At 36.8% G+C, this 21,119-nt stretch overlaps 1 protein-coding gene across 3 annotated transcripts in view; it reads right to left on the bottom strand.

Annotated features, from left to right (window-relative positions):
* Nucleotides 1–21,119, bottom strand: part of TMEM260 (transmembrane protein 260) — a 69,416-nt gene that overhangs the window by 45,993 nt on the left and 2,304 nt on the right. For all 3 annotated transcript variants that reach the window (XM_047736646.1, XM_047736645.1, XM_047736644.1), the window contains exons 2-4: nt 18,241–18,272; nt 17,367–17,518; nt 100–277 (exon numbers count right to left, since the gene is read on the bottom strand). In XM_047736646.1, the coding sequence (XP_047592602.1) occupies nt 100–277; nt 17,367–17,518; nt 18,241–18,272 (362 nt within the window). The remainder of the gene's footprint in view (nt 1–99; nt 278–17,366; nt 17,519–18,240; nt 18,273–21,119) is intronic.

Below are 21,119 nucleotides of genomic sequence, written 5' to 3'. Positions count from 1 at the left end.
AATCAGGACAGATAAACAGCACCCAAAGTTAAAAAGAAATACAGCATCTGTCTAAAAATTAAAACAAAAAGTGATTTCACTTTGATCAAAATAGGTTACCTTTGATCTTTCTTTTGCAGTTGCTGCCTCCTCAAAATGTACAGTAAGAGCCATAAGCAGCCCCACAAACAGATTGTTTAAGCTAAAAACCTCGGCTGCAATGGACCACTGCCATGTTAGACGAGAAAACGAAAACACCCCCGCAGCAAGAATTCCTCCAGCATGTGAGCCAGAAAGCCTGCAAATACAGATAACATGAAATCTTCTTTCCCAACAAAAAGAACCGACTTTCTTTCCCTTTTTATAAACTGTAGCGGGAGAAATTATGACAGTCGCCCAGCACTATCCCAACACATTATATGATTAATACATGACTTCGTATAATAATTTCTTCCAACAGATTTTAATTAGGAAGTCCATATATTAACTTATTAACAAACAAATGAACAAAATTCATTCAGTCTCCTATGGACTAAAGGAGGTTTAGTTCTTAGATGGAACCTCTAGGATTCCAGCCAGTTCAGAAAGCCTGAAGAGACAGTAGCTAGAGAGATAACAAACCTGTTACTCACAAATTAGAAGGATGGTCTGGTTAAGATGGGACTACGCTGAATTCTAAGAATTAATGAAATGGCAAAACATCTACTCAGGAATACTCATTCTCACTTCCTGTGGAATGTTTGGGCCTAGGCACTTTCCACACGCCCGCACTAAAGTTTATCTCCCAGCATATGGCAGATGTCTTTGTCACAACATCTGGTGATTCTGAGATCTTGAAAGCTAAGTCCTTAGTTTCTAGTGATTTCTTCTTTACACATAGCTGAAGTTGAAAATGACGTATTTTTTTTCAAGATAGGGATGGGACTGTGAACTTCAATAGCACAAAAAGAATCAAAAGCCACACTTGGAAATAAATTTATCAACCCAACGCCAGTGAGAGCCAGACATTTCAAATCCAATCAAATCAATCAAATCAATCAGGAATCTGGATCTCAATTCCAAGATTTGATGTGAAACTAGTAATAGGGTGGATAGAGCATATAAAAGCAAAATAACTTCCTATTTTCCCATATATCTAAAATGATTAAATATCTATTACCAAATAGATAACAAGTGTTATGATTCAGCAAGTATTACCATGTCTGATAGTTAATGATAATATATGGCCCTAAATCACCACTTTTAAACTAAAACATATTGTTTTGGATAAAAAGCTGTGGAGTCATTCTATGCCTTTTAATCAAGCATCACAGAAAAAAAAAGTTAAATTTCCCAATAAATGGTACCTAGCCACTAATCACCAATATTATTATCTCCATCACCCAGTTAGGTTCCTCAAAATTCCCTGATAAGACATGCCTATTCCCAGCACCACACCTTTGCTCATGGTGTACCCATGAACCAAATGTCTTCTCAGATTCCTTCTACTTATTCAAGCCTTACTCTTTTCTCAAATTCCTTTCTAATTCCCAGGTTTCTAGCTCATCTTGGAACATGTGTAGCATGTAGTTACCTTTAATAATTACTTCAACTTTGTTTTTAAAATGTGAACTGGAATTAAGTTTCATTTATATGGGAAGTCTTTCACTCCAAGCACAGAAAGGGAACTTCATGAATGAATGAATTAATCTTAAAGGATGAGTGACATTTTTAAAGGAATTTCTATGTTTCATCTGCCAATACTACTTTGGAACGTCAACATAAGATACAAGATTCCTTCCTCTACTTAAAACATAAATTAGCTTCCTTGGAAAAATGGCTGATTCCAGATCTGGGGCAGGTCAAGTACAAAATGAATCCGAAATCTCTTGTGCCAGAAAGTAAGGAAGGGTTCAAAAGAGGACATGACAAAAAGGACATGGATCCAGCTTAAATGGGCCAAGTCAGGAATAGTCTGAACAACAATAATTACAGTAATAGATTATAACCCAAAGAATAAATTATCTATGAATCTAAAGTGATATAAATAAATAAATAGGGGAAGAAAAAGTCCACAGAAAGTCAACAACTAATAACTATAGAAGAAATGATGGAATTTGGCATCCATTATGGTAATAATGGATACCAATATTAGTGAGTAAAAGTTTTACAGAAATATGTATATAGTCTAAAGGTATCTCCCTGTAAATAGATTAATTACAGAAGGAAAAATGGTAACTCTACAGGGCCAAACTTGGCAGATACAATCTTAACCAGATGATCAAAGTTAAAGACCAGTAATGGGACAAACTTCATATACTTCCTGATCTATTCCAATGAAAAGAACAGAGCATCATTTCTATGGTATTCTTGCCAAAATGTATTACCTGAACCTACAAACTCATTTGAAGAACATTCTACAAAATAACTGGCCAATATAGATCAAAGAAAATGTCAAGGTCTTGAAAGACAAAAACAAAAAGCAAAAGACCATGAGTCTATATGAAAGAGACTAAAGGGAAATGACAACAGAATAAAAGGCATGATCTCGAATTCTCTCCTGCTAAACAGGGTATTACTGGAACAACTGGCAAAATCTGAATCACCTCCATAGATAACAATGTTGTATCAGTGATAATTTCCTGACTTTGAGAACTACACTGCGGATATGTAAAAAAAATGTGTTGTTTTTAAGAAACATACCATGAAGCTTTTAAGGGTAAAGGATAGCATCTATGCAACTTACTCTTAAATGGTTAAAAACAAAAAAACACACATACTGTTTGTGATCAGTGATATGGAGCATCTTTTCAAGGGTTTATTGGCTATCTGTAGGTCTTCCTTGGAGAAGTTTATTCATATCCACTCCCTGCATAAAAATTAGATTGTCCTCTGTATTGCAGAGTTCTTCTCAACTTCCTTTCCCTACATTTCTCTCCTGCTAAACACAGCCAGAGTCCATTGCTTGCACCTAAGAGCCCTGGCTAAAACACACTGCCTTCCCTCTTTGTAGTTCCTATTAAGGTTTCAAGGCAACTTGAAATTGTATAAGCAAATTCTGAAAATAAATGCTGAGGAGGTCATAGCTTTGTGAAAAACAGAAGAGAGCAGTATGTCTGAGAACATAAAGTTGCGTGTTTATCCATATATAGGATATGTAGTATAGAAAACATTTTGGAGGGACGCCTGGGTGGCTCAGTGGGTTGAGCCTCTGCCTTCCTCAGGTCAGCTCAGGTCATGATCCCGGGGTCTTGGGATAGAGCCCCACATCGGGCTCTCTGCTCAGCAGGGAGGCTGCCTCTCCCTCTCTCTCTGCCTGCCTCTCTGCCTACTTCTGCCTATTTGTGATTTCTCTCTCTGTCAAATAAATAAATTAAAAAAAATTTTGGAGGCTTCATCATCTTACTATTCGATGTGGAGTTTTCGTGGGGCTACTATATATAAGCTAAGCTTGTATGAACTTCATTGAACTTTACTAAACTGTGAATGTCCATTGAAACATATGTATTTTAACATACTGCCTTTAAGTTTGCTTTATGCTAAGATTCAGAACAATTAATATTCATGGGTCATGTAGGGGATTAAGAAAACAAGGAAAATGCAAAACACCTGTTGCGGAAAAACTCCCAAGCTGAAGGATACCTACAAGGATTTGTAGGCAGCAGTAATGGCTCAGCGGAGGCTAATGAGGGGCCGGATCTGTCAGCGCGGTTGTGGAAGGTCTGAAGCAGCCAGAGGTGGCTGGGAAAGGCTGGGGAGAGCCAGGGTTAGCGGCTTCACTACACAGCTAGGACAGAACAAGAGGGAAGGGAGTTTGAAATAAGCCAAGGGGCGCAGGCTGGATAGGGAAGAAAGCAAAGCAGCAGGGGGCTGATGAAGACAATAAAAAGGAAGAGCAAAGGGTTCTAGGTCTCAGTCAAAAGGAAGATAAGTGCAGAGGCATCGGGGAGAAGAGTGAACTGAAAGCTAAAGTCAGGCCAGGTAGTACAAAGTGGGTTGACCCTTAATTATCACTGGAACCATTAAAGGATGGAACTGGCTTCAGTTAAACAAGACTGTTGTTGAGGGCTGCCTGTGATGGAAAATAGTTTAATAAAGCTGTTTTCAAAATCGTAAGATTTTCAGTAAAACTAAGTATTTGTCCCAAAGACAAGCAGTACAGCATACACTAGTAAGTCTGCAAGGTGAGTGCTTGTAGGAAGACAGGTGTGTGGCCTAGGGCCATGACACTGTGCATGCTATCAGGGAGGGGTGAGGGCCCACGTCAGCACACTGAGAGCGGAGTCTCATCTGCTAACAAGCAAAGGATGACATCAGCAGAGGTCAGCATGAGGACTTTTTTTTTTTAAGATTTTATTTTTTTGAGATTTATTTATTTTAAGATTTTATTTATTTATTTGAGAGAGACAGAGAGAGCATAAGCAGAGGGGAGGGGCAGAGGGAGAGGGAGAAGCAGACTCCCGGCTGAACGAGGAGCCCAAAGTAGGGCTCGATCCCAAGACCCTGAGATCACAACCTGAGCCAAAGTCAGGCAACTTTGTTAGTTCACCGATTGAGCCACCCAGATGTCCCAAGCCATGAGGACTTTCTGAAGACTCTTGAGGTCTTCAATTCATTCACTGACTCTGTCGGTAGGCAGTCTCGCTGTACTGCGCAAGGCATATCACATTATCTGAGCTTGCTTCCTTTCACCCTAATAAGACAGAGATAAATGACTAAAGACCAGCTGAAGTCAAAGATGACTTCATGAAGACAGTTCAGGATCGTGGTGAGGCTCAGTATTAGCTTCCTGCTGTCCACATCTGTCGCCTCTATGCTCTGTAATCACCCTAGCATTCTATTAAAATAGCACCCAGCTGCCATCTAACTGCCACATATAACAGGCTCTCAGGACCTTGCTGCTGGATTGATCCCAGCCCAGAGCACACTCTACTGAGCTGAACTGGGCTCCACATCCCTCCAGGTGTTCCCTCTGGGGTTCTGGATCTTCCATCTTTGTTTTCTCTGAATGGCTCCTCTTCTTCCATCATCTCCTTTAAAGCTGGTGTTCCCAAGATTTCACTCTCAACACAATTCCTCTCACTCTTACATACTCCACTTGGGTGGCCTGATCCACTAACCTGATGTCACCTGCCAACCACAAACTGAAATAACCAAATCTCTCTCTAGCGCTACCTCCCCCTTAAGTCTCAAAGGGATACATCTCCAATGGACTGCTCTACAACTCACCACAAAGCCACTCCAACTCTCAGTGTCCAACGGACCCTTAGTATCAACACGTGCAAAGGTTATTTCTCATCCTCTTCCCCAAATGATTCCTGTTCCGGTGTTGTCTTAGTGATTGTCATATCCACCTAGTTTAGTTACCCAAGATAAGAAACCTAAGAGTCATCATCAAAGCTCCCCATCATACATACCACATCCTGCCAGTTTTACCTCATAAACATTTTAAAAACTCATCCTCCTCTCCATGCATACCATCACTGCTCCACCTCAGCTGTCAGGCTCACCCCCATTCAACAGCTTTGTATGTGGTCTGCCTCCAGCCCTAGGCCCACCATTGCCACCAGAGTGAAGGACCTAAAACATATTTGATCTTGCATTTTTCTGCCTCCAACCCCATGAGGACTCCTCTTTGATTATAAAACATAACAAAGGGACACCAGGGTGATCGGTTGGTTAAGCTTCCGACTTTTGGTTTCAGTTCAGGTCACAATCTCGCAGACTCTGCTTGAGATCAAGCCCCGTGTAGGGCTCTGTGCTCAGTGCAGAGTCTGCTTCAGATTCTCTTCCTCCTCCTTCCCCTCACACACACACACTCTTTCTCTCAAATAAATAAAATCTTAAAAAGAAGCATATTATAAGCTCATTACAACAGAGAAAATCTTTTATGATCTGCCCACCTGCAGCTTCATTTGTGATCTAACAACACTAAATGAGTTTTAAGTTCCTGTACTTACAAGCTCTTTCTCTTCCATCTCTGCATTTTTTTGCAGAAGAGGAATGCTGTTTTGCCTTTATGTGGATGATTCCCACTGACTCTTTCCAACTCAGCATAGGCATACCTTTCCAAGAAGTTGTTTTTTTGTTTTTTTGTTTGTTTTTTAAGATTTTACTTATTCATGAGAGAGAGAGGGAGCTCACTCATGCCCATGAGCAGGGAGAGGGGTGGAGGGAGAAGCAGACTCCCTGCTGAGCAAGGAACCAATGCGGAGCTCGATCCCAGGACTCCAGGATCATGACCTAAGCCAAAGGCAGATGCTCAACTGACTGAGCTACTTGGCCGCCCCACAAGAAGTTTTTCCTAAAGTATTTTCACTAAGACCAGGGTGTTTCCCCTTCTCCAGAATCTATTAAATATATTAAATGGATACTGAATAGACAGGTTTTTCTGTATTTCTAAAACTTTGCAAACCTAAGGAATAGAAATTTTTAACTGTAACCTAATCTAAACATAGTAAGGAAATCAGATTTAGGGAACTTAAAATCCTCTAAATAATGAATGGCAAAGCCAAGAGAATTATATTTGGACTACTGATATAGCCATTTCAGCATATTTGTGCATTTTAAAAATAAGTCTATTTCACTTCACATGTTTATGTGTGTGTGTCCCTACAAAAGCCTTTTGATTTTTGGGAAGCTAAATGTTTTTCCACCTATATATTTCAGACATACTCTATTTTTAGTTTTTAATGCTCTTCAAATAACTAAAGTTTTTAATGATCTCAACCTATATCCAAGCATTTCCAATTAATGCTTTATTATAAAGTTATTTATGGAGATGCCTGGGTGGCTCAGTGGGTTAAGCCTCTGCCTTCAGCTCAGGTCATGATATCAGGGTCCTGGGTCAAGCCCCACATCTGGCTCTCTGCTCAGTGGGGAGCCTGCTTCCTCCTCTCTCTTTCTCTCTGCCTCTCTGCCTACTTGTGACCTCTGTCAAATAAATAAATAAAATCTTTTTAAAAAGTTATTTATGCTATTATTTAGAATTTATTCTTTATTTTTTAAATTGCAAAAAAAATTTTGAAAGAAATGATGGTTTAGTATTGGGATAAATGTTAACAACCAAGTCCTTCATTGGTGCTGTGCTTTATTATTATAAAAGTGGTGGCTTAGTAACAAATGAAATTGAGGGAAAAATTAAAGGATTTATTTTGATTTTGTTATAACATCAATTTTGATTTTTTTAAAAAATAAAGTGATGTCCATATGGATATATCTTACAGAAACTAGGGAATAATAATTTCTCCACCCTATACTTTTTTTTTTTTTTTTAAGATCTGAGATTAAGAAATAGAGAGTGCAGGAGAGGGAGTGGAAGGAGAGAGAGAGAGTCTCAAGCAGACTCCTCGCTAACTGTGAAGCCTGAGGGTAAGGCTCAATCTTACCACAGAGGTCAGTATCTGAGCCGCCAAGAGTTGAAGGCTTAACCAACTTAGCCACCCAGGCTTCCCTTCACCCTGTACTTTAATTCAAGTGTTTAAATATTCTTTGGACAAGAGCATAGAAATAATAATTTATTTAAAGTAATTTTTATATTACTTTATTCCTTGTCTATAAAATATTTGAAAGGAAATGAGAAAATACAGGTTTATAGTTATTCATACATGTTGTCTTTCGCATACTGACGTGTAAATAAAGTCCTTTAGGTTCTCTCATGTTTTTCTGAAATTTCAAACGAAACGCCTCAAATTTTTCATCTTATGTCTTACTGAGCCAAATATTAATGAACCACCCAATTCAATAAGTCACTGCAAGTCTGAGATAGAAGACATTAAATGTGCAGAAGATTTACCTAAGTGATGCTGTAAAAATCACACTGGTGAATATGGCTGAAGGCGAATCTAATTTTTAAGCTTGTTAAGCAAACAAGAATTCTGAACAAATCCTTTTATTATCTGTGTATGTGTATCTTCAAAACAGTATTTTTGTACGAATTCGCAGAATACCTAGAGCCTCCAATGAATCCATCATCTATTCTGATTGCTGGGGCCTTTGTTAGTTTATAAGACTGGCCAAACAGGATCCCTCTCAGGGAAGGGTGTTCTCTGCAGAGTGAATGATTAGACAAGTTAGTTGTAACCTCTTTTTGCGAATAATTCTAACGAGAACACATGCTCCACAATTTTTTTTTCCTGAAGAGGCTGTAACAAATATTTATAATTTCAGGGGGTGGGGTGTGAGGAGATGCAGAGTTAAATTATGTCAGTAGAAGGAAACACTGTTCATAAACTTTACTGCATGCAATACTGTTAAATGAATTGGTAGTCTAAATTTCTGGCTAAGTAATCTTTCTCTTAAAAGCAATGGAAAGAATAGCCAATCCGACATTATTCCTAGTGTTTATTTATTTATTTACGTTATTTTATTCCTAAAGCATGGGTTTTGAATGAAACTGTTGTTCTGAACCCACAAAATGAGCTGTTTGGTATCATCCATAAGGTGAGATGTACAGATGGGCTAAAAATATAAGTAGCACCAAAATAAGGCAAAACAACAGTCATCTACTCATAGACTCAGTCTGATTTTTTTTTTCCGGATGAAACTGACATAATCAAAAACACCATTGTGATTTCAGTTGGCAATCAAAGAGTCCTACTTTTCATTTTCATTTTATTCTTTTGAATAAACATGCTTATCATTATTTTACAAAGCAACTAAGGAGTTAGGGAATTTAATTATCTACATTTAACGTGATAAAGTGGCATCTTAAAATGAGCTCCCTAAATTAAAAGATACAGATTCTTCTACCGACATCGATGAAACGACTTCACAAAAAAGAAAGAGGAGAGAAAGTCGAATGAGGTTGCAAATAAAATAAGAAGTCTTCTCATCAGAACTCAAGAATAAATTGCAAAATAGTCTCCACTATTTTCCATTTTAACTTAAGGACAACTTATGATGAATTAGATACAATATAAGAAAAAGTACTTCCCATTCTCAATTTGATTCTCATAAAGCCCCATAGAAAGAGATCAAAAAAGACATTTCTTCAACTGAAATACATATGTTTAGAATCTAACCTGATTTCTAGAAGATAACATCTTATGAGGATATATGAAAAAATGACTGCATACTTACACCACCATTACTGTGATAATTTTATTTTATTTTATTTTTTTAAGATTTTATTTATTTATTTGACGGACAGAGATCACAAGTAGGCAGAGAGGCAGGCAGAGAGAGAGAGAGGTGGAAGCAGCCTCCCTGCCAAGCAGAGAACCGGATGCGGGGCTCGATCCCAGGACCCTGGGATCATGACCTGAGGCAAAGGCAGAGGTTTAACCCACTGAGCCACCCAGGCACCCCGACTGTGATAATTTTAATAACACAACCACTACATTGTAAAAGAGAGTTACATGTTCCTACTAACAATCAAAATCAAGTTTTTACACTGTGAAAGAGGTATGCTGAATATAAGGACTCATCTTAATGGTGTAAATCAATCATACAGATGATTGATAACATCAAATAACCAGAAGTCACTGAAGTATATTTTATATAAATAAACACTCTTATGTGACACATAATATGTTTTCCAGTATTTTGCAGTAAATAAATCTTCCTAATTGCTCTTTGCTTGGGTTAACACTGACATCATGTAGTTCCCATTCTAGTAAAGCAGTGGTTACTCAATAGGGAGAGATACACCAAGAGTATGACAGATGGTACGGGAAGGGTGGTCAAATATTTAAAATCTCACCCAGATGACACAAATAACAAAAATTCTCCACTGAGTTAACGAATATAGGATGAGGATTAAGATTATCCTCACAAACGTGAAGCTCAGAATTCTATGGTTAATACATAACTGCCTTCTTTTTGGTCCATGAAATCCATGAAACCTAGATAAGATTCCTAGGAAAGGTACTGATTGTGCAGTTTTCTCACTGATGGAATACTCTTCATCTGTTGACACAATGGATAAATCAGGAGGTTACAATTTACACCATTGACACAGGTTTGCTATTGATGATAAGGTATATTTTTCTTTCCACTACGTGGTATTTGATTTTCATGTGTAGTCACATGTTTGTCTAACCCTCAATCAAAAGGCAAATAACAGAAACCTGAAATTCTTTCAGAACACACATTTGATGTGCCTCATAAAATTCATGGATGTGTTTGTCTTCAGTGTTCCTTCCTTGCATGCGAAGGACCCAACATGGAGGGTATACCACCCTCCTTCTACGCTGCAAACTCCTGCTGGAAGGCTGAAGGATCAAGTAGGCAGGCCACAATGCAGCCTCCAAGACTGATCATTAAATAAATGACTATTAGTGTCAACTCACACTGATGACTAAAAGAAAAGTAATGGATTAGAGGAGAGAAGTAAGATAAAGCAGGACACAATGAACAGCAAATCTACCACCCCCATCCTCCTGAGTGCTTATCTTTCTGGTCTTGTTTATGAAAATATGTACGTGTTACCTTCTGGCTCAATCACATAATCAACACCCATATATTCATCTCTTCTGTGTCCTTGGAAAAAGGTCAAACTGGGAAGCTAGCTACTGCTGAGCCTCTCTTTCCATGGTAGTTCACTCAACCTAGTGGCAGCAAAAACACAACGAGCATCTAATACGTTCCAGGCATTCTGTGGGCAAATTATAGCCAGTGGCCATGTAATAAACAGTTGAACCTAAACTTTCCTGTTCATTTTAAAGCTTGGACCTAATTAACATAAGTCAATCATTTAGGGCATAGTATATTAAAATAACATCATGGAAGCCACCACCACTGCACCTAAAAAGATATACACTTACTTCTACCTTTAATAAACTTGCAAATAATCCCTTTTCCCACGTTTTATGAAAATTTACTTTCACTCCAGATAAAATCCTCCCAAGGTTTGTTCTATTTCATGAGATTCAATTCAGGTTCTGGCCTAAATTTTCAGCTACATAAATACCAACTACCAGTACACTAAAAGAACAAAGTATTATTCCTGATTTTAAACCACTAAATAAAATTGGAGAAAAAACTGTAGAGTTACACACACACACACAAAACAACCCCCACAAAAAAAAAAAAAAAAAAAAACAACCCACAACTGATGGGGAGGGAGTAAGATTATGAATAGCATCTGAAAATAAGATATAATCACACAATTCCCATTAAAATTCAGATTTATGCACTAACCAATAAATCATAAAGGTTTAGAACAATACTTTTTATTATCTCATCAACTTCTACTTGATTATCTAAAAGAAAAAACGCTGGGCTTTTTTCGCCATCATACACTTTACTTCTTTACTAAGTTCTCATGGTATGCCAAATAACTCGTATAAGGAGAGGGAATTCTTCTGAAAGCACAGGCTGCTTTAAAATAACTCCCAAATTACAAACTTTCATATCTTGTTCGAAATGTTTAAAAACACAAAAGACCTCAAATAACCTTGTTCCTCAAGCTGATAGTGTTACTCTGTGTTCAGCAGCTAACCTGAATGGTTAAAAAGTATATCCCAGGATATTCTTCACAGAGGCCCTGGCCCTGGCTGGTCATCACACTAAGTCCCTTTTCACTCAAAACTTAGAAGGTGCTGCATACTTTTTAAAAACACTAAAATACTAAATGTAGGTGCGGTAAACTTAAAAGATCCAAATAACTAAAATCAGCAGAATGAGGGTATGGAACAGTTTGCATCAGCAACACTACCCAACTCGATAAACAGAGACTTAATGTTAAGTAGTCTTATCAAACAAAGTTATGAAGCAGATCCTGGTACATCAGTTCCTTAAGACCGCTTTCTGTTTTTATGGCTCTGCAAGGCAGCCCATCTAGGTGAGTTACGATCTAGAATTTTATTTGTAATTTTAAGAAATATCATAGCCGTAATGACTGATGCCTAGTTCCGGTGGCAAAATCTCGGCAGGAAACAGATTTAGCCATTTGAATATTTTATAAGTTTTTGTAATTGAGGAAACTTTTCATAATCTGACATTTGTTAAAACCACTTATTAGAAATTATGCAGCACAGTAGCTGTGGAAATATGAGCTAGCTTCACAATTATAAAGTCAGCCTATGTAGCCCTTTCCTATTGTATATAGTGGCATAAACCCCACAGCGGCCTATCAGCTAACTGGCAGGCAGGGGGCTGCTCTATTCAAAGTGAGAGATACAAGCTGCAGGGCAAAAACCTGGCAGCTCCCATCTGACCCCACAATCCCCTACTGGTGACAGCTCCAAGCTCCATGGCAAATTAGGCCTTCTCATATTACAATTGGAGAAGACAGATTCCATTAGCAGTATCTGAAATTGAGTGGAGAGCTGCACTGTTATCAGACTTGACTCATAAGCACTGCTATTAATCAGAGCTATGATAGCATTTATATATTTCAAGCTATCTGCTGCCGCTGTGATAGTCTGCTACAAAGGGTTGATGGGACTTAGGAAAGTGAACAATAGAGCTTTCTGGGAAAAGCAGAGTAAATCAAGAAAGTCTATGACTTCCGCACATTCTGAAGGGATTGTGGTTTACATAAATTTTCTCCCAATTGGAGATTGAGCTCTTCCTCATCTTACACATGGGATTTAGTTGTCACTCAATGGTAACAGCTGTGAAAAGGTGAAGCGGCCCACCGCTCAGAATATTGCCTTCGCTTTTAAAGCAATTAACCCATGAACAGGAGGATACCTGGTGATATCAAAGGGATTAGGCCAGCCAGTGCATTATTAACATTTCCTTGAACTAATTCTAACTCTGACTAGCTGTCAGAAAAGACTCTACAGTCTTAAAAAAGAGTTTTTGCCCTGCTTTTCTCCCCCCTTCAGAATGAAGTGCTGCTATTTGAGCCTAATATGTCCCTCTACTTAGAAGAAAATGCAAATGAACCAAGCTCTTAATATGCTTAACCAGTCTGAGTCAATGCAATTTTAAGACAAGTTTGAGAGAAATATGTGATCAATTAACCAGGGATCAAGACAGATATTCCCCTGAATGGAAATTAATGCTCTAGTACTTTCCATTCTTCTTCAACTACAAAAACTTGGTGACTATTTGTTACTTATGCATAGTTACCTCTGATATTAGGAAGAGCTTGACATTATTTTCTATGGCAATAATCTAAAATACTCTTTGAGCTGGAAAATCCAAATGTCCCTTAAGCAGGAGATTCTACATTCTCTAAGGTATGGCATTTTAATTTCCTATTCTTTATTGAATGGAATCTTAGCTGGAGCTCTAAGAATCGCAGACACAGCGCTCAGAATCAAATATTCCTCTTCCGAAAGTTTAATCGAATTAATTTTTGGCAGCAGCGTAATGTTTAGAATTATGTAACTTATAAAAAATAAAGTAAACCCCATACTTACCCTATAGGTAAAATACTGGCACAAAATGATCTGCCAGAAGATATTTAAATATCACTGCAATTGGTTGTCTGTTCTTTGTAGTGAGCAGGCATAGTTTCAATATACCTTCAATTATCATTAACATTCATATATTCTAGGTAACCTGGTGGACATTAAGAGATCTGATTTCTTCCTGTACAATGTTAACGGTGTTAGAAAGTTTTCTAATGCAAGTTTCTTAGAACAGTACCTTCTAGAAAAAAATACCTGAAAAACTGTTTATTCAATGGTTAGTAACTTTGTCTTAATTTAAGTAAATGCTGAATTTTGGTTATAAAAACTAAAATAGTTCTACTTTCGATTCACAACAAACATTTGTTAATGAATTCTTCCATACTTCCATTTGGCCCATAATAGTTTGGAAAGGATACGCTGACTCTCAAGCCTACTGAGAATAGATTTCCTGCCCTTGACCTACCAAAATAAATGATACAAGATATGCCCTCATCTGAGATCAGAAGCAATTTAAATCCTCCCTGAGGTAAAGAATTTTTATACAATGCTATCAACATACTCCATTCTCTTTTAGTGATACCAGAGCATAAGAAATGGAAACACGTTGATGTTTCAAGACAGTAATTTCAGTGTTCCTCCCTTATTAAGTATATAGAACTTAGTCTGAGGTTGCTTAGAAAATAAGTTTGAAATTTGGGACGCCTGGGTGGCTCAGTTGGTTGGACGACTGCCTTTGGCTCAGGTCATGATCCCGGGGTGCCGGGATCGAGTCCCACATTGGGCTCCCAGCTCCATGGGGAGTCTGCTTCTCCCTCTGACCTTCTCCTCGCTCATGCTCTTTCTCACTGTCTCTCTCTCAAATAAATAAATAAAATCTTAAAAAAAAAAAAAAAGAAAAGAAGTTTGAAATTCAAGTACTAAGCAATGCTAAATCACATTCATATCCGTGACTTATCTGACCTGTAACTTTTAAAATTTCGTATTATTAAGATTTGTGAATTTCAAAATGACACTTAAAGTATTGTACCATCAAACTTAAATAATCATTTACTTCAATGGCCTTAGAAGAGAAAAATCCCAGTTCCTACAAACCCCTGTGGTTAGGTAGTCTTAAAAACACAGATGTACACGTTAATAAAATGAATACTATTTCATATAAATGAAATGTATTAAACTCCCTTCACATTGTGAATGCTGAAAAATACCCCTGAAGGAGACAATATATAAATTAATGCCGTAATCTGACTATTTTTAATTCAATAAAGTATAGCGATGCATACAGCTTTCAAAGTGCTGTTTTACTCCTATGCTTTCCTACATTAGGGCGAAGCAAATATACATGAATTCTTGTCAACCATTAGGAAAGACTGACAAAAAAATGCAGTGTTAATGAATCTTATGGCTCTTAAAAGCAAGAGAAAGATGCAAGGAAGGCAAAAATTACATAGTAATTGGAAGCAACGAAAAAATTGCTCTTTCAATCTAAGTCATGTTTACTGAAAAAAATGGAGCTTTTTACATCAACACATTTAAACAGAAATTTGCTTTTAAAATACAATCTTTGTTTAAAGGGTACAGAAGGTCTTTATGTCCACCCCAAGAGCTAAATATAGTGCATGCCATGGGAACAATTACCTGAAAAAAACCTAAACCTGTTAAAAGAATTAATTTACTGTGCACCAGTCGGCGCTAATCCTACGTGTACAGTAATGTTCTCTGAAGGGATGGGGGGAGAAAGAATCAAACTGTTTCCTGGATCAAAACCCTCCAATATTCCACAACAAAATGGAATGATGATTTGGCCTGTCAACGAATAAAGTCGTAAAATGCCTCCTCAACAAATTCTATTAAAGGAGGCAACCTGTAAAGGAATACACGTACTATATGCTGGACTGGAAAAAGCTGTCACTGTAATGGCTGCACAGGTACTGTGTCCTGCTGTTGGGTTTATATTCACAGAAGAAAGGTTTTAAAGGTTAAGTTCAGGTCATACAACAAATGAAATTGTAACAAGCCAGCTGACATTGTATAATGTCTTCTTCCACTCAATCAATAGGCTACTGTTAGTCCTATTACCATAGAGATGGCTTGCTCTTTCCTGAAGGGTGTCTATTGTTTGACAAAACAGATTTGCCACTTGAACTGGGTTGTTCCCAGAGGATGTGTACCTTGTCAATTATTTGTACTCAAAATAATGAAGTATTTTCATATTAAAATGTATGTAAGAGATAATATCGTGAGATCCCTTTTCTGAAAGAAAGCAACTTTCCCAAGCACAATATTACTCAAACATTCTTAAACCACTCATGTATCCAGTTTAGTCATATTAAGGGTTTTTGATTTAAAGCCTATGCCAGCAAATATACAAATTTACCATTAAGACAGTATTTAAAAAAAGGGGGTCACAGGTTAAGTGTGCTAATCTAAAACCCATTACAATCATGGAGGATAATAAAAGCTATTTTAAAATGCAGACAACTCAAAGGAAAATTATTGTCCAAAGCTATTTGGATTCTGTAAAATCATGATTTTTATGTATGATTTTTATAGTGGTTTTCATGTAGAATGGTATCACCAATTAATATATTGAAAAACATGGAAAAGTTTTCTCAGAAAACAAATTACTTTATTTGCATAAGAGCTTTTGATAGCCCTATAGCATTTAAATGTTATAGAAATGATCTTCTAAAATACAGATAAAAAAATAACAAATAAAAAATAAATTACAGATGAACTACCAAGATAAATACAAGTACTAATTTTCTTTAAATGCCTTTGTCTTAAATATCTTGTGAAGATTATCAATGCACACATTCAATACAAGACAAGTAGTTCTACATTTCAACCTATATATTTAAAATTTTTAAAGATCAGTTTTTCTCTCCATAGAAATAAAAACAGATTATTAATTATAGGATTCAGGAGAAACAATTCTAAAGATTATTCTAATTACTTAGAAAAAGAAAGTATTCATAATACTAATCAATCCAAGCAGAGATACTATTTTCATCATTTCATACCAAAAGATTGGCTATCACTGAAAACCTGTAAGACTGAAATAAGATGAATTAAATAATATAGATACAAATGTAGTAACTGATCAACAATTACAATATTTGAATCGAAAGCTTTCCACAAATAAATTTAAAAGTAAGCTTTAGGGTTAAAATTATGTTAACTTTTACCCTTTTAAAAATAATTAAAAAGGAAATTTAGAAAGAATTTGGTCAAAGGGCAATTTTATGACTAACGCAAATAAAAACATTAGTCTCCAAAAATGGCATTTGAAATTGTCTATTCAAATTATATTATATTTGCATACAAAAAATTGTTTTAATTTGGTTCTCCCTTTGCAGAAAGCATAACTTGTATTTTTTACTGTACTCTCCTTAGGCATAGGTTAGACTGGTTAAGAATGAAGGAGACAGGAGCAGCAAAGACAAAGAAGTTTACCAACGTCCTAAACTAATGACCCATTTTTGTAAAAGCAAGGTAGCCTTCCAAACTAAGAAGATCTTCCATCAATGAAGTAAGTGGGGTCTAATTTGCATACTTTCCCTACAGCTATAAGGCAACAAACTGAAACCTTACCGAAACCATATCCCAAACTGATTTCCTTAGTTAACAGCCTCATTTCAAAGAGTATACAAGATGCATATATTTAGAATACAATATAATTAGGCATTAACTCTGGACCTGGTAAGCAGCTGCCCATCAGCAACACTGTGAGTAATTAAATGGTATTTACCATTTCCCAAAATAGGAACTTCATATTGTTGAAATAAACTGGCCCATCTGCATCTTCATAAAATGACAAACCTTTTTAGTTCTGCCTAACTCTAGAACTGTGATAATGAACTGGTGACACCTTGACCCCATTGCAGGAAGCACATCCAACTGTGTAATCATCTGAGGGGTCAAGTACGTATGAAATTACTGGAAATTAAGAAAGTGAATTCACAGCAGTGATTAGGAAAAAACCATTCAAGCAATGAAAGAGTCTTGTTTTTGGGGTTTCATTTAATGTATGTACCTAGGCCATCAGAACGCTTCGTCTCCAATTAGCCAAGATTAATATTAACTCATCAACTACTTTACCTGAAAACGGTGAAAAAAAGTAATGACGCGGCTACTGCTCCAAAAAAGCCACACAGGAGATTGACACGGTAGGCAACTGAACCAAAAGGAAAGAGTACGATTGCCAGTTTAGCCACCAGAGTGAACAAAGGATAGCCAGGAGGATGGGCAACCTATGGAAAAATCAGCGAGTTAGAAGGTTTTCACTTCTGCAAGAGTCACACTGGCTTTAATTGCAAAGTAGCCCTTTGCTCAGGCAAGTATAAAGACTAAGAGGCGAGGACAACATGTCTGAATAGTGGTTTTCTATTGTAATCCTTTTGTGCCAATACAAATAAATATTTTCTTTAGCGGATTTGGCAACGTCTATCACATGGTGTGTCACCTAGAGAAAGGGTGACATATTTCATTGTCAGTTCTTAAGCAGTTTGTTCTCTGGGTTCACAGTACATTAGGGTCATTTAAAAGGCTATTGAAAAAAAGCAGGTTCTGAAATTTCGTATTGGTTAGAAAGTTGAAAGACCACACCGCTATCGGATTACCACCATGCTGACAGTCCTAAGGTCTTGCCTAAAGGGATCATGAACCATAATAAAGTTTATTAAATAATAAACTTATTAAAACTGTTAACCCGATTTATTTTATTCTCCATAGCTTATACAAAATTTGGGGTGATAATAAGCTAGCTACTGTACATATAGTAAAGGCTTTGCTTTATAATTTAGTTTAATTGGATTTAAAACTTAAAGTAAATTGTCACGTACTGTACTTATAAGTTACTAAAAAGTGGGGTTTGAAAATAAATTAATCTACTTTACTCCATGCTTAATTAAACTTTCTTAATTCCTAAAACTGTTAATGAGAGCATTGATTAAACAATAAAACTAATACTTACTCCAAGCTCATGTGCAGCTGTGATCAGTTCCCCTGTGAAAAAATAATGTAAAACCAATAATTACTATTAGAAAATGACACTCCTCCAAAGTTTTCAAAATCCAAATGCTTGCACTGGGGTTTTGCATTAATTTGACTGGATAAAACTGTAAATCTGTAGAGATTTAACAGCATGAAATAGTCTAAGGATATTTTTTCCCTTAGGTCTTACTGAACAAATGATCTTTGTATCAGTCTTTAATAACTGGTCAGTGGAAACATAGGTGAATTCTGGTTCTTAAAAAGTGCTTATTTTCTTTCCTAAAAGTTGTGCACACTTGCAAAAACATAGAAACTTCTCATAGAATGTTAGTGTAATATGCTGTAATGGTCCTCAAGAATCTAGTATAAAAATGTCTACAAAGATGCAACTTTATGATAATGTAAAATGTGCAAACCTCTGAGGCATGGACACTCCGTAACATGTACCATTCTGCCCTAAGCTGGCATTTGAATACCTTCTCTACATTGATTATGTCGGGTATCTTTAAATAATTGCCAAGCACTTATTAGCTCCAGGTTATTTTGATAAGCTCTGACTACCATATATTTTTGCAAACCACTAAATCATTATATTATTTACATAGTCCTTGTAATTTCTCACCATCCGTGATTATTTCTAAAATTACGATGCAGTAATTCAATGTCTATTCGTTAATATTTTAAGCATCCAGAGCACAAGGACTATTCATGACTCATTCCTGAACACTGCAGTATAGGACAATGTAAGAAATCAGTGTTGATGGGCTTATGAGAGTTCCTAGTATTTATTAATGTATTAATGTCCATATTCTACCCTTCGATGGGTATCAGTGCTCTTCTTTAATTTCTAGGTCCCAGCCACGATGTAGATCTTTACCCTCTGGCCTGGATGACAGCAAGAGCTTTGGCCAGTTTTCTATTTCATCTTCCTACTGAAATCAACTCTTGCCATGCCATCTCCCCGAAACAGGTTGGATTGTCATCACTAATCCAAAATTTCTCAAAGGCTGCTCTCTGCTTCCTAAATGAAGTTCACATTCCTCAGCCCTCTAAAGGCTCCAAGGTCCCTTTTTAAGGCATAGATCAGTGAAACCTATGTTTGCTTCAGTCAAATCTGATTACCCTCTGTTCCTCTGGAATGGTTCTTTTGCATCTCTTATCACTCATTTTCTCACCCAGTATTCTCTCCTAAATCTTTCAAAGCCTAGTTCAATTGCCACCTTCTCAGTGACACCTTTCCTTATACACACCCCTCCCCAGCCTCCCCCACTAGAATTAATCCACTTCTTCCTCCTCCATAGAACCTGCTCTAACTTCTCTATTTAGCACTCATTTAGATTGCTTTATATTCTGTTAGTTGTTTTCATTTCTGTCTTTTCTAAGTTGAAAATATTATCCTATCCATTTCAGGGGCCTGTCGAAGACACCACCACCTCCTCCTCCTCTGGTCCCACAAAGAAACTAATTCAAGTCCTGCATACAGAGGTTGACAGTTAAGACCAATCATATTGTCATCCTTGCTACTCAGACACCCCTATTTTAGGGTGAATGACTGCTCGTGTCATGGAAGCCCCATAAGGGCACCCAAAGACAGATACTACTTATCTAAGTCAGTTAGATAACTCAAGGATACCCTCAAGTTTTCTGGACATATTCAAGAGCATTTTGGAAACCAAAGGCACTTTCGGTATCTTGATAGACTTCTTTAAAGAAATAGTTTATGGTCTAAAAATATTTAAACTAACTTCCCTTGGTAACTACTGTCAAAGACATTTTATCCAGAATGGATTAGCTTGTCTTCAGTCCCAAACTGCTTTAATCAGCTTTTTGGTATTTCCGTTGGTATGATGAAACACAGTTAAGTTCAAACTTTCAAAGTCAAGGTTTATTCTCCTCCATGTAAAATGTATTTAGAATTGCACTTAACATTAAGAAAAATACCCTACTTTCTCTAACTTCTTACCATTAAAAAATCGTAATGCTGTTACTCTTTACCGAATTTCTGTAGGTATAAAAATCAGGAATGTGACAAACTTCCATCACCTCCTCTTATCAAATGTTAAAACTAAAATCTAAATAGGGAAGATAGCTACAGTTCAACATCTATAAATATACCCTCGAAAAAAGCTAAAGGGGAAACATTATTCTTAAAATTGAGCATGATAAAGAGAAAAGAGAATGTGACTAGGAGGGGAAAACGAGCCTCCTGGATATGGTTACTCCCACCTCTTAACCTACGGCTTCCTCAAAGTTAAGTCCTATTAAAACCTGCACCAGAATTACCTGGATTCTTTTTAAAAATGAAGATTCCTTGACCAAACCTACCTATATTAAGACCCTCTGGCACTGAGGGTCAAGTTTCCCAGGCAATTCTGAGGTACACTCAAGTTTGAGAATTACAGTTTTTCTGTCTGAGATGCAAATGGGTGGCAAGCTCAGAATTGTTAGCAGATGCTTAACCTTTACAAAAACCAGCTCCCTCTGTGTTGTACTTTTTCTAATATTAATTACATAACTATATTCTCATCTATCAAGTCTGTTAGACAGTATCCTTAAAATATATAAACACATAAATAGGCTACTTTATTTTTCCCAAGTATAACAAATGATGTGGAGGTGAGATTCCTATACTCTCCTCCAAAGGATCATGAGTGTTCCCACCTATAAACCAACTGTGCATCAAACAATGTAAAAAATAATTTTGGCAAGGCTACCCAATGTGATAGATTTATGGAGCATAATTTAAGACTCATCAAGAAGAAAAATACATACTTTATATTGGTTTTGAGATGTGTTCTGTTTATTGATTAGAAAAAAACCCACAACATTCAAGGAGGACAGTACCTTCAACATATAAAC

Source organism: Lutra lutra, chromosome 7, assembly GCF_902655055.1.
Source record: "Lutra lutra chromosome 7, mLutLut1.2, whole genome shotgun sequence".
Lineage (NCBI taxonomy): Eukaryota > Metazoa > Chordata > Mammalia > Carnivora > Mustelidae > Lutra > Lutra lutra.
Note: the sequence above shows the minus strand (reverse complement) of the source record. Positions and strands in the feature narration are given on the sequence as shown.